Source organism: Gopherus evgoodei, chromosome 11 (assembly GCF_007399415.2).
Source record: "Gopherus evgoodei ecotype Sinaloan lineage chromosome 11, rGopEvg1_v1.p, whole genome shotgun sequence".
NCBI lineage: Eukaryota > Metazoa > Chordata > Testudines > Testudinidae > Gopherus > Gopherus evgoodei.
In genome coordinates, this window is record NC_044332.1 from 21,429,801 (window position 1) to 21,443,387 (window position 13,587).

The following is a 13,587-nucleotide window of genomic DNA, read 5'->3' on the forward strand; positions in this document are numbered from 1 at the left end:
ATAATGACAATCCAAAGCTCCCACTGTTGTACATCCTGAATTGAATCTTTAGGAATTTCACTGTCCTTTGAAGACTACAGTGTTCACTTTTGCCAAGGGTGTATCAGGGAATGCTGTGTACTGAATGTATATTTTACTCTGTTTTTAGGGGAAACACATGCTCAAATTGCCAGAATGACAGAAGAGTTATCAGGAAAGAGTGAAGAGCTGATTCACTATCAGGAAGAGATCTCAACCCTCTTGTCTCAGATTGTTGATCTTCAGCATAAACTCAAAGAGGTGTGTGCATGCAGTAGGGCAAGGAGAGGCTGAGAGACAGGCTGCTGTTTTAGGAGTGTGGTTATTTCAGAGGATGTTCTGGAGAGGAACAACTTTCTGATTGGTAAAAAAGGAGGAAATAATCTGAACATCCTATTTTGCTTTGCTTTTTGTACCTACAGCATGTGATTGAAAAGGAGGAACTGAAACTTCACCTACAAGCTTCCAAAGATGCCCAGAGAGAGCTGACAGGAGAGGTATTGAGGGCTTCTATTTATCCATTTGAAATAGGGTGAGATGAAGAAGAGCAAGGTGGAGGGGAAGGGGAACAAGGATTTTGTTTTGTTTGGTTTGGGGTTTTTTGTTTGGTTTTTTTTTGTTTTTTTTTTGGTTAACCTCATGGTGGGTAGAGGGTGAAGGAAAAGAACAGAGTACTTCTAATAACTCATCCCGACTGTGTTTACAATCTACATGAGTCTCAAAATAGGTAAGGTGTATCTGGAGAGAGAACTTACTGCTCCAGACAGTTATGAAGACTATATCAAGTGAATGTGCACAGTTCTGGTTATCTAGGCTGAATTGCAGCTTGCTAATTTGTAGAGAAGTGCTCTTTGTTCTGTTCTTTGTAGACATAATTACTGCATTGCAATGATATTCATCTGTATAGATTTATCCTGGGGTAAATTCTGTTGGTTATTGTAGTACTGTCTTTGCTTCTGTTACCGACTGCTGGCTACATTAATGACCACTGTTTTTTGTTGCAGCTGCATGAGTTACAGGATCAGAATGCAGAATGTGTAGGGTTGTTGCATGAATTACAAGAAGAAGTGAAGGAGCTGCGCAGCAGAGCCAGCCCTGCTGCACATCTCTGCCGCCCCCAGTCATGTGGGGCATTTCCTTTGGTAATTAATCTTGAGCTTTCTCTTAGCGTGATGTATCCACACTGTTACATTGTAGGGCTGTAATACTATCGACAGCCTTTAGTGACATGGAATCACAAGGGCAAAACCATAATTGTTTGTTCTTATGAGTAGAATGCCGAAGAAAACAATCCTGCAGGTGTCAGAGGGATGGATAGGATGAGCTAATCTTTTCTGTTTCTGATTTCTAAGATCAGAAGTGATCTTTTAACCTCACTGCATTTGGGCCATTTATTCACTATAAAGAGATTTTAAAAATGTACTCTGCATGTGTGTTCCACACTTCCCTTTCCTTACCTTCTATCACAAACACTTACATCACCTTCTTTCTTTCTCCTCAGAAGTTGATCCCAGTTTTATATCATGCTGATGCCTACAAAATCCAAATGCCTTTCAGGTTTTTTAATTTTTTGAACCAGTATCTTATGAACCCAGTCTCTCCCCACCTAAATATTTTAGAGATTAGACTGCTAGCATGTTATATCAGTGGAAGCCCCATGCTATGAATTGAACTTTTAAATGGCTGTTCTGCTACAAACAGGGCATGGCAGATTTCAGAAGTTTTCTTGAGGGAAATTCAAGAAATAAGTGCCTCTGGTTCAGTTGGTAAATTTTTGCAGTGCTAGTGAGACCTTCCAGGGGTAGGTAACCTATGGTATGCATGCCGACGGCAGCATGCGAGCTGATTTTCAGTAGCACTCACACTGCCCAGGTCCTGGCCACCAGTCCAGGGGGCTCTGCATTTTAATTTAATTTTAAATGAAGCTTCTTAAACATTTTAAAATCTTATTTACTTTACATACAACCATAGTTTAGTTATATATTATAGACTCATCGAAAGAAACCTTCTAAAAACGTTAAAATGTATTACTGGCTCGTGAAATCTTAAATTAGAATGAATAAATGAAGACTCGGTTCACCACTTCTGAAAGGTTGCTGACCCTTGCCTTAGTAGCTTGACATCTTCTCTTCTTAAAAAAAAAAACAAAACTGTTCCTGAAAGTAATCACACTTTTATAATGCACAGTGTTGCTATGATTTTATCTTCATGATATACTACTCTGCCATCTTCTTGTTATAAAATCGGTGCTGAGCACCAATAAAAAAATGCATAGCCTTGACATGGTTGTAAATGACCAGTGGAAAACTTTTTATTTTAAATTTTGGTTTATTTTAGATTAATCTTTTTGGGGAACTGTATCTTTGGCCAGGATTACATTAGAAACTTTTGTCAATATAGTAATATCAGGGAGGTGATTTTATTTTTCTCTGGTGACATTTTTATATTTGCAAAAGCCCTGGTATAGATGCAGTTATACTGCAAAAACTGTTTTTTCCATTGCAGCTTATTTCTCTTGGAGAACCAATGTAAGCTATACATGCAAAATCGCTTTTATGCTACTATAAACAGCATATACACTAAGAGAGTTTACTGGTAGAGCTATGCCAGAAACATTTTCTAATGTGCACCTGACTTTTATCTGTGTCTTTTAGAGCACTGTGTACCGACACTAATTAATAATAATAATGGAGCAGAACATGCGTTTTTTACTGGGCGTCTATTGCCAAACTTATGGAGGAAAGCATTTGAATGTCAGTTTTGTTTTATTTGTTTGCTTTGTTCCCTACAGGATTCCCTTGCAGCAGAGATTGAGGGGACAATGCGGATGGAGCTGATTCTAGATGAAGAATCTGCTCTCAGTAAACAAAAGTAAGTTCAGCTTTCACCTTCCCACACACATCTTCTTTTAACATGTTGCTAGTCATGCTAATGCCATGGCTAAGACTAATGTCAATGAGGTTCAGGTAATTGCTGGGAGTGGGTGAATCTAGATATTCTGTGCCTTTTACAAAGGTACAGTATAATTAAATAGAAAATCACCTTTCTAGTGTTGAGTTTATGTTCAACAATCTTATGGAGTTTAATACAATATTTAGTACAGTATGTATACTCCTCCTATTGAGTTCTCTGGGATGGTTAACAAATCTACTGAAGGGATATTATTCCCAAATTCTGTAGGTTTTTAAACTGATTTCTATATTACCACATTGGTTTCATCCCTATTAAATTCTCTGGCAATTTTTTATAAGGGAAACTAGAACTGAAGAGAAATGCTGTCAGTTCTCAGTATCTTGACAGCCTTTTCCTGGAGCCTTTACACAGGACTAAAGGCTGCAGGGTCTGACCCTAAAACATTTTATTGACCTTGAAAGTTCCAGCGTGGTATTAATGCCACCTCCTCTTGTTCTTTCAAGCCCATACAGATTGGTTATTCCAGCAGGAGAGAGCGTGCTCCTCAGCAACTTCATCACTCAGACAATTTCCACTCTTCCTGGGCTCTGATTCCTTACTGTTTACTAGACTTGTATAGCCTGGTAGGAGACTTGTGATGGCCTGAAACTGCTTTTTTCTGTATCCCATCCAAAACACTGTTGAGAATGTTATTGGTCATTGGTCAGTTCCTTGCTATAAGAATGAGAACGGGATTGTGTGTATTTATTCTCTCTCCCTTTCTCAGGGTTCAGCAGAAACGGGTGTTTGATACTGTCAAGGTTGCTAATGTTACACGTGGTCGCTCTTCTTCATTTCCTGCCCTGCTACCAATCCCTGGATCTAATCGTTCAAGTGTTATCATGACCGCAAAGCCCTTTCAGTCTGGCCTACAACAAGTGGAAAGCAAGGCACATCTGAACCAGAGGAGCAGCTCCAAGGAAATCTCAGAGTAGGAGACTCAGCATATTAGTGTGGTTTTTGGTTACTTGTATTGATGGTAGGCAGTCTGTACGCATGCATAGGAATTGTCATTCTCGGTGCCGAACTATAATCCTGTTGCTGTCATCAAAACTCGAGGAGATAGTTCTCTCTCACCAGCTTTTTCACTTTGCAGTGTGACTGAGACTATTTCCCTTATTCTCTTAACTGCTAAATGTTCCAACTTCCCAATGTCATCCCATGGGATATTGTGAACCAGAGGCTTCCTCCACTGATGACCTGATTTAATACTAAACCTGCTAGTGCTATCTGCACCTATTGTGCTGGCAAGTCATACATATATACTGTGGCTTTGTGCATCAGGGTTGAAGGGGGAGAGATTAAATGGTGCATATAAGGCAGAAGAGGATAATGTTAGCAAGCAAACAATACAACAAATTATAAGCATCCTTATGTAGTAAATTCAGTGACTACAGAGAAAGAGCAAGCAAACAGGTTATCTTACGCACTGGTTGTCTTTGTTCCTAAATAATGAAGCAGTGAGATGCTGCCTCCACCCAAATTTGGCTGTAGATTTTTAGTCTGAGACTTTCCAAGATATTGTGATACTGACTACACCAATTAAGTAGAAGTCTTTAAAACAACTTCATCTTTTTTTCCTCGTCCCAAAACTAAATCCAGCCTGGGTTCCTGTTTACTGTAGTGATGTTTAGTCTTTAAACATTTAGTCTTAATTCCCTGTTCTGATTTCATGTTTTCCCAAGGAATAACCAAAAGCTGGGCCAGCCTGGGACCCCTGGAGACAATGATTTAGCTACAGCTCTGCACACACTTTGCCTCCGTCAGCAGAACTACCTGAGTGAAAAGCAGTTCTTTGAAGAGGAATGGGAGCGTAAAATGCGTTTGCTGGCTGACCAGAAAGAAGAGGCTGGTGACTGTTGCACACCAACAGAGAGTTGTCTGTCCTTGGGTACAAAGTCAGAATTCGCTGACTTGTCTGCGGGCTCTCCCTGCCTCCGTGCGCTCCTGCCAGAGAAATTACAAATTGTTAAACCTCTCGAAGGTAAGAGAATAATCTGCCTTCTCTCTCTAGCAGAAGGAAATGTTGTGCTTTGCTTATGGAGGAATCAGTGTATTTGGTAATTAAATCAGTGTTGCTCTGGGAATGGGTTGGTACTCAAGAATCAGAAGCCCTTGGAGAAAGAGAGTTTTCTTTTTAAGCCAATTATCTGCTAGCTTGGTACTTCAGCGTAAGAGACCCAAATGTAGGAGCAAACTTGTTTCAGTACTAGGCATTCCTGTTTAATTCTCGGAATCTCTTGGTAATTCTTTACAGCCTCAGTTGGTCAGGTTGTTTGGTATTTTGTTCTGACCACTCTTTGATTCAGTAGAATGGAACAGAAATATCCTCTTACACCTTTTTTTGCTTCATCAGGATCTCAGACTCTGTTCCACTGGCAGCAGCTTGCTCAACCCAACCTAGGTTCCATCCTCGACCCACGGCCAGGTGTTGTCACAAAAGACTTTACCCCATTACCTGAGGATGCCGTCTATCACATCTCTGACTTGGAGGAAGATGAGGAAGAAGGAGAAGGAGGTATAACATTTCAAGTGCAACAATCCTTTCTGGAGGAAGGGAAACATGCAGTGCCAAAGCCGGAGGCAGGGATCTTCCTGCCACCTATTACTTCAGCAACAGTGCCACTTGCTGGTAAGAATCCTGGATGTTTATGGTTTCACTTTGCATATATCTCTTACTGTGGTTTATATTCCATTCTCGATGCTTCCGTATGATGCTTATTTTTTCATTGCTGTATAAAATTGTGCATTACCCCAGTCAGATTTTAAAGCTAAGCAGAGGTAGGTCACATCAGTTCTTGGCTGGGGGAGCTCCAGGAACATCAAGGTTTTGCAGGATATAAGACTGGCAATTCAGAAGGTGGCATTCTCCCTCTAAGCCTGTGCTGTTATGGAGCATACGGCTGCTGGAAAAGCTGGTTTTGGATGTGACCGAAAACTGAATTCTTAACCAACTACTCCTATGTTTTTAACAAATACTGTGTCAAAAAGAATTGACATTTTCTTATTTAAAATTAACAAAAATACTGATAAAAAATTTAAAACTTTTTATACCATGGCAACTCGCATTTTCCTGCTAGAAGGTATGAAAGAGAATTTCAGACAGGAAGAAATTTAATCTGTTGGGGAAAGTACTGTATTTTGAACGCTGAATTTAGGAAAGTTTAAAAAAATGATGCATTGAGAAATAAGGTTGTGGTAAAGGAATAAAGTTGCTGATTTCAACACTCTGTGATTTCTCCCTCAATGTTGGTATAAGGAGATACACTTGCCTGCAGCAGGGTGTGTTGGTCCATAATTTCTATACAGTAGCCTGCTGCTGGACTGAGAAATATGAGATTTCTGATTTAAGAAGTCTGGATTTATCTCTGGGAAACTTAAAGGCAAACTTCTTTGCAGAGCTCCATTTTATACTTGTTTGGGGAGGTAACCTGCTGGAAGTCTTTTCATCTAAGTACTGGAAGACAGTAGTCATATAATGTTAACTGAAGCACACTTCAGTAAAAATCAGATAATCACTTATTGTGCTCTCCATCTTAAGAGCACTTGACAACTAGACACATCAACTTGACAACTAGACACCTCACTAAACTAGACACAGCAACTATTCCTCACCACACCTGTGAGGCATAGAGGTATTTCTCTCTCCTATTTTACTCATGGGAAAACCAAGACACAGAGAGACTTGATGTGTCATGGGAGGAGTCTGCATCAGTGTCTGGAATGAATTCCAGGATCAGTCCTGCACTGAAAACACTAGATATAACACTCTTGCTAGTGTCCAAGATACACAAACTCTAAAGAAGCAGAAACTCTAATATTGAGCAGTCTCAATTTCACTTCATTTTACACTGAAAAAAAATAAAGTGAGGAATGGAAAGTCTCTTAAAATAGAACTATCTTTTTCAATTGAACATATTTATATTTGGGGAATTCTCCTTCTTTAGTCTTTATTTAAACCCCCCAACAAATCCTGGAATAATGGTACCTTACCTTAATGAGTCCTTTTCTCTTGCTTTCTGTCCTCATTGGCTGTGTTTTGTCTGCATTGCAGCCTCAAATCCAGGAAAGTGTCTCTCCTCCACAAACTCCACGTTCACATTCACTACCTGTAGGATCCTTCACCCCTCTGATGTCACTCAAGTTACCCCCAGGTAAGATGGTTGTTAACATTCAGAGAGTTATTGCATGGAATCAGTTGCTCCTGAGGTATGGACCAGGTCTAGAAAAGAATGATAGATGTATCTGGTCAGAGGAGCACTCAGGACTGATGTTCTTACTAGTGGTTTTAATTATGAAAGGCATTGTGAAAATGGATTTCTCTCTCTCTCTCACTTGAATACATATTCCTCTGACCCCTTTAATTTCACCACACCTTGGTTCCTATTATGAAAGTAAATTTAGACCAGTAAATGGAAATATAACTTTATGCAGCATATAGTCTACTGATGGGATTCACTCTTGCAGGAGATATTGAGATCTATACTGTGACTGGGTTTTTAAAAAGAACTAACTCATTTCATGTAGTTATACAGCTGCATACCACCTGTGTAGTTATCCAAATTAATACAGTGAAGGTGATCACATTTTATACTTCAGGATAGATGATGTAAGATGACCATCTGTGGCATTTGGGATCATGTGTGATCTTATATAATTTGCCAAGAGCATTATTAGTTGGTTTTGTGTTGGATCTTGTGTGTGTTGGTGGTTTTCTTCTGAGGCGCAGGGTAGGAGTTTAGATGGATCAGTGGTCTGATTTGGTTAAAATCCTATGGGATCTCAGTGTTCTGAGATTGACCTTTTACCCAGAAGACACTCGAAGTCTGGTCTGGAGCTTTCTCTATATTCCCTCCAATAAATGGGTGCACCAGAAACCAGCACCCACCTTCCCAATTAAAACTAGATGTTGCTTCCTGAAGCACCAAGTTATTATAGTTGCAGAGACAGGTGGGAGGTGATAATAACAGCGTTTGTGTACTGGGGATGGAAGATAAGGATTAAAAACGGAGGATACATGGGAGAGAGAAAAAAACTTAAACTGCATAGTGTTAATTGTCGGCTTCATGAAATGAATCATCTCAGTTGAAGTGACAGCTCTACAAGATCCTCCAGTTTGCAGCTGTGGAGAATCAGGTTTGCAAGTGCGTAGACCTTTAGCCTCCTTCCACCAATGTGTTTTGCAGCAGAGCAAATGTTTTGTGTGCTTTTGTAATAACGTTTCTATCAAATGTAAACATATACAGCCACTCCCTGACTTATGCAAGCGTTCCGTTCTGGAACGCCTTGCATAACTCGAATTTTGCATAAGTGGGAAACATATCTCCAACCATTATGCAAAAAATAAAATAAAACACACTCCAATTTCTAGCTTATGGAACTTTTTCCATAAGTGCAGATTTGCGTAAGTCTGGTCTTGAGTAACCCGGGGAGTGTCTGTACTCCTAAATAGTAATTGGTTTTGGAAAGTTATAGTTTACAGTGTTAATCTCTAGTTTCAGAGCCAAGGGCATTTAAAAGGTAAACTCTTCCAAATTAAGGCTTGACAAAGAAATGAGTTTAACATATACCATGACCTTTGCAATCATCCCCATCCTGAAATATACTCTCATTAAAATTTTCAAGTACAACTTTACCCCGATATAACGTGACCCAATATAACACAAATTTGGATATAAAGCGGTAAAGCAGCACTTGGGGCAGGGGGAGTCTGCGCGCTCCAGCGGATCAAAGCAAGTTCGATATAACACGGTTTCACCTATAATGTGGTAAGATATTTTTGGCTCCCGAGGACAGCATTATACTGGGGTAGAGGTGTAGTATGGTGGTTCTTCCATGATGATTTTAATGCACATAAAAGTGCTGGACTGTAATTATTCTTGTAATTTGGTTGTGTAGGATCCTGTAAAATTTGCTGTGTTTTCTATAAAAACATTTTCTATCAACATACGTCAATATGGCCCCTTCTCACTTTTTTCCTAATGGTTTTGTGTCCTGCAGTGTGGGATTTGCAAAGCAGTGTTTTGTATTTCCGAATATTATAAAGATTGAAGTTGTGAAAGTTGCAGTGAACCTTGTTATATGCAGATACGGAATTATTAATCTTCTTTTTTAAATTTGAGCACAAGCCTTGTTTTAAAAATGATTGTTATTACCTTGCCCTGTGTTATATGAAAGTTGCCAGAGAGAGAGAGCAAGGTGCAGTAATAATGATTTCCTCTGTATGTGTGTGTTTATTTTTTTCAGCTCCATGTACACTCCATTATCATTTGGAAATAGTGGCAACAGTACTGGCAATACAACGATGAGCTCTCCAGCCATGTCCTGTAGGTTTAGTATTGGAGAATTCCTCATCGACAGAAGAGACTCTTCCACTACCTTGAGCACCACCACCAGTCTGGCTAAACTCTTGCATGAACAAGGCATCTCTGCCAAAGTTTGTGATAGCCCCATGCCAGAAAAGCTGCCTATACTACAGACTCTACAAACCCTTCCCATTCCCTCCACTCCCCCAAATTCTCCCTCGCACTCACCTTGCTCGTCCCCTCCACCTTTTGAGACTCGAGCTTATCTCTCTGAAAACTTTCTGGCATCACGACCAGCTGAAACATTCTTGCAGGAGAGGTGTGGCCTGAAACCATCCCATAACCCTCCTAACCTAGACCAATTGAAGATGAACCTGGTGGACAGGCTGAAGAGGTTGGGTATTGCCAGAGCAGTCAAACCCCCTGGTACAGGAGACCATGGAAAAAATCAAAGGCCAGAAATTGGCCTGCAGCGGCAGGACTCAGCTGTGTTTTTAAGTGCAGGTAGAAACCTGATGGGTGGACTGAGAAGAAATCAGAGTCTTCCAGTCATGATTGGGGCACATGGAGCTCCATTTTGTACATCCTCGTCAAAAATGGGTATCTTAAAGGAAGACTAAGTGGTTTCCAAGTAACAGACTTCAAGCAGAACAAATAATACATTACGGCTGAACATCTGATACAGGTGTGGAATGGAGAGTTGCAGAAGGAATGTGCATGTTAAAGTGGAAAAAGAAAGGGAGATGGGGTGAGAGAAAGAGTTTGCATGGAGTTGAGGAAGGAAGAAGGAGGAGTTGGGAAGAGATCGCAGGAAAGAAGAAACCAAAGCTAAATCTTGAGACCCTTTAGACATCTGACTTCCTGGCTTAAATAAAAGAAGACAATATCAAATGCTTGTCAGTTATCCTCCACTTTCAGATGTATGTGTCTAGGACAATAAATGTCTTGTAGAACGGTCTGTCTCCCCCTTTCCACCATGATCATATTATTTTGCCAAATGTTAGCGGTCAGATTGTACAAATGAACAAGGAATCTGTTCTTTACTGCACTCGAATAATTGGTCCAAATCCATCTCTAGTGAAGAAAAAGCACAGGAACAACTCTGATTCCTCTGGTTTTTTTTTTGCATTTCCAATGTAGAAATTAAACTGAACCTCTTCTTTTAAAAAATATTTTGTATGTTACGTTTTATACTTCTCATTGCATGTACAAATAGGAGTTGAGGTAGGATTTTTATTTTGGATGAGTGCAATGGTGCTAGTGGAGTATTAACAGAATGACATTTCTCTCTGAACTTTCTGAAGGCTGTTGAAAGCACACTGAGGAAAGTGCAATTGGTAGGAGTTAAGCAGAAGATTTTATATTCTAGGAAAAATTGTTTATTTCGAGCTGAGAAACCTTTCCAAAGCATGCTATGCATATATCTTTAATAAAAGGAGGTTTGCTTGCACACGCACAAAATCTCAGGCACATTTTAATGTTATAAAAGGGAGTAAAACATAAATGCTTGATTCTAGGTTTGTTTTTATTTGGTCTAAACGAGGAGCATATTCTTAACAGAAGACAACAGAATGTTAGAAGTTTTCTGACTGACTCTGCTCTTGGCTGCTGGATAGTCTCTACATTTGAGGGAGCTTTTTAGCGGAATATAAAAATAAAGGATTTGATATTTAAGACACTTTCTGATTCTAGGCAGGATTCTGTTACACAGATTTCACTGAGAAAAGAGTCCATGAAAGTTGTCCTGGAACTGTGGTTTGTACATAACCTAACGTTCAAGGCTCCAGCACTGAAGCACAAATGAGACAACACTGAGGCTTTTTTGTGGCCACTGTATCAAATAGAAATGAGTTTTGTCATTGTCAGAAGATAATCTGCCACCTCTTTGTTGATGGAGAGCAGGTCAAAGTCTTACTATTCTGAGTGAAAGTAATAAAGATCTTAGGAGGCAGACTCACTGCATTGGAAAACTCAATGGACAGAAATCAAGTCACTTGAAAAAAATATATTGGTGTCTTTGGGTGCTAAATAGCAGGATACTTTGAACCTATCACCAGTGGATTCAGAAGCATCTTAGCTATAAGCATAAAAAGTTGTTCCTTTGAATAATCTATATCATGGTTTATAAAGTAGCTACAAGTTAAAAAACCTGTCCAAACTGATCAGTGCTAGATCTCTGCAAATGATTCTATTGAGAACAAGTCCTTAATCTCTGTGAAATAGAATAGTTTATTTGTAACCTAATTTTAGATACAAGGAACTTTCATAATTATGATTTTAAGTCTCCATTTCTTTACAAGTGAATTAACAATTATACTTTACCCTAGTTGTTAAATATAGTTGTGGTAGACCTACTGAGATCAGGCCAGCATGAAAAGTGTAAGGGATCAAATCATGATGGAAAATCAACCCAGAGTTCAAAACGATATATGTTTTGGCTGAATGGTCTTTACCTGCATTGGAACAATTTTTATAGATGTTTTAATACTCTTTGGGCCCATTCATTCTGACCAGTCACACAGTGATAGGGTCAGATTTGGCCACAGCCATGTTTTAACAGCCATGCTTAACTAGGAGGTTTAAACTCGGTTGTAAGACCTGTGTAGTTGGGGCTCTAGGTGACATCCTCTTCAGGTCCACTGGAGTGAAGCGGTCATATGACTGGTTATAACTGGCAAGAGTTACAGCCATCCTCATTTGGGCTCTAGATGCTGCAGCACTGCAGGCGTTGTAAAAACTTTAAGTTCGTTTGAACAGATTCAAAATCCATTTATAAAGCGGTCATATTTTCTCTGTCATTTATAACATGACACTTCCTACTATTACACTCCTTTAGGTGTCTTAATGATGCTTTTTGATAGTAAAGCTTGTTTCTGTAAAAGAAAAGTAGTAACCACTCCAAGTGCTAACTGCTTCACAAGGTTTCACAAAGCTCCATTGGTTGGCCTTTGCGAGTTTGCTTAGATAGCTCACATAGTTGTAAAAGATGAATCTATTAATTTAAAATAATGAATATGGGTTAATTCTGTTTTAGTGACAAAAAATGTTCCTAATTTTTATTTTAAAGCATTTGGGTTGTACTTTCTTAACCATGCACAGGGTCTTACCTCGCTTGACAAGGTGAGTATTTGTTCTCCAGTGAACTGCACATTTGGTATATCATCTGTGTATTTTGCAGTTCCCAGGGAAATATCAGGTGACAGAGCAATAGAAAATTAGACAGTCTGATGTATACAGAGAACAGCATTTGTGTCAAATTAATGTTCAATTTAGGTACATTTATTATAGAAATACTTGTAAATGACAGCTAGACTTTTACATGTATTAAATAATTTAGAATTTATATATATGTATTTTAACTAGCTTTGTCATGATTGCTATAGCTATGTATTAACAGCAGAAGAATCAAAACAACTGAGTCAGATTTATTTTCAGACCAGATTGCTGTTTAAGTTGGTTTAAAAGCACAATAATTAAATGCATGTAAATATGGAATAAGCCTTTTTAAAACATGTTTTGATTTGAATGATATCAAGTTGTCTCAGCCTAATGTGTAATAAACTTTTTGTAGAGCAGTGTCTCACCAATTACCTGTCCAAAGCAGGAAGGTGATAAAAGCAGAACTTGTGCACTATTGTGGCTGTATATTTATCCATTCAGTTAAAGCTGAAGATTTTTTTTGTCTTGCATCTATATCGAAGGATACACCAGGTGTATTTTGTATACTTGTGCCTAAATTCCATGGTCAAGGAAAATTAGACCTGACGGATGTAGCAGTGGTTTGTGCCAAACCTAGAAGACAACATTTTGTCATAGGCCTTTATGATAATGTTGGTAGCATATTTAGTTCCTGTGGAGTTGGAAGAATAGATTAGCGTCTTCTGACTCCCAGTAGAGATAAGCATTTACATGAATGATTTGTTTAAGATTCTACAAAGAGTATCTTGATATAATTCAAGGTTGCTTAGACAGCTAGGTGAAGCTAGTGGCAACAGCAACAAATAACTGCAGTTAAAACAGGTCCTGTGTCCACAAAACTGCAGCATGGAACAAACACCAGAGAAGACAGAGAGGAATTTAGCCATCCCTTTTAGGAAAGACCCAGAAACAGAGAGAGCTTCCTGCAATGTCAGGGTACGTCCAAACTACCAGCTGTATTAGCGGGTAGCGATCGATTTTTTGGGGGATCGATATATCGCGTCTAATCTAGATGTGATATATCGATCTCCGAACGCACTCCCATCGACTCCGGAACTCCACCAGAGCGAGCAGTGGTAGCAGAGTCAACACGGGGAGCCGCGGACGTCGATCC

General features: G+C 39.3%; 1 protein-coding gene across 3 annotated transcripts in view; it reads left to right on the plus strand.

The window, feature by feature from the left end:
* TRAK2 (trafficking kinesin protein 2) overlaps window positions 1-10,445 on the plus strand; it is a 62,573-nt gene extending 52,128 nt beyond the window's left edge. For all 3 annotated transcript variants that reach the window (XM_030579910.1, XM_030579911.1, XM_030579912.1), the window contains 9 exons: window positions 149-279; window positions 441-515; window positions 1,023-1,160; window positions 2,810-2,889; window positions 3,698-3,901; window positions 4,656-4,954; window positions 5,327-5,602; window positions 7,025-7,124; window positions 9,217-10,445. In XM_030579910.1, the coding sequence (XP_030435770.1) occupies window positions 149-279; window positions 441-515; window positions 1,023-1,160; window positions 2,810-2,889; window positions 3,698-3,901; window positions 4,656-4,954; window positions 5,327-5,602; window positions 7,025-7,124; window positions 9,217-9,895 (1,982 nt within the window). In that variant the 3' untranslated portion in view covers window positions 9,896-10,445. The remainder of the gene's footprint in view (window positions 1-148; window positions 280-440; window positions 516-1,022; window positions 1,161-2,809; window positions 2,890-3,697; window positions 3,902-4,655; window positions 4,955-5,326; window positions 5,603-7,024; window positions 7,125-9,216) is intronic.
* The last annotated feature ends 3,142 nt before the right edge of the window (window positions 10,446-13,587 follow it).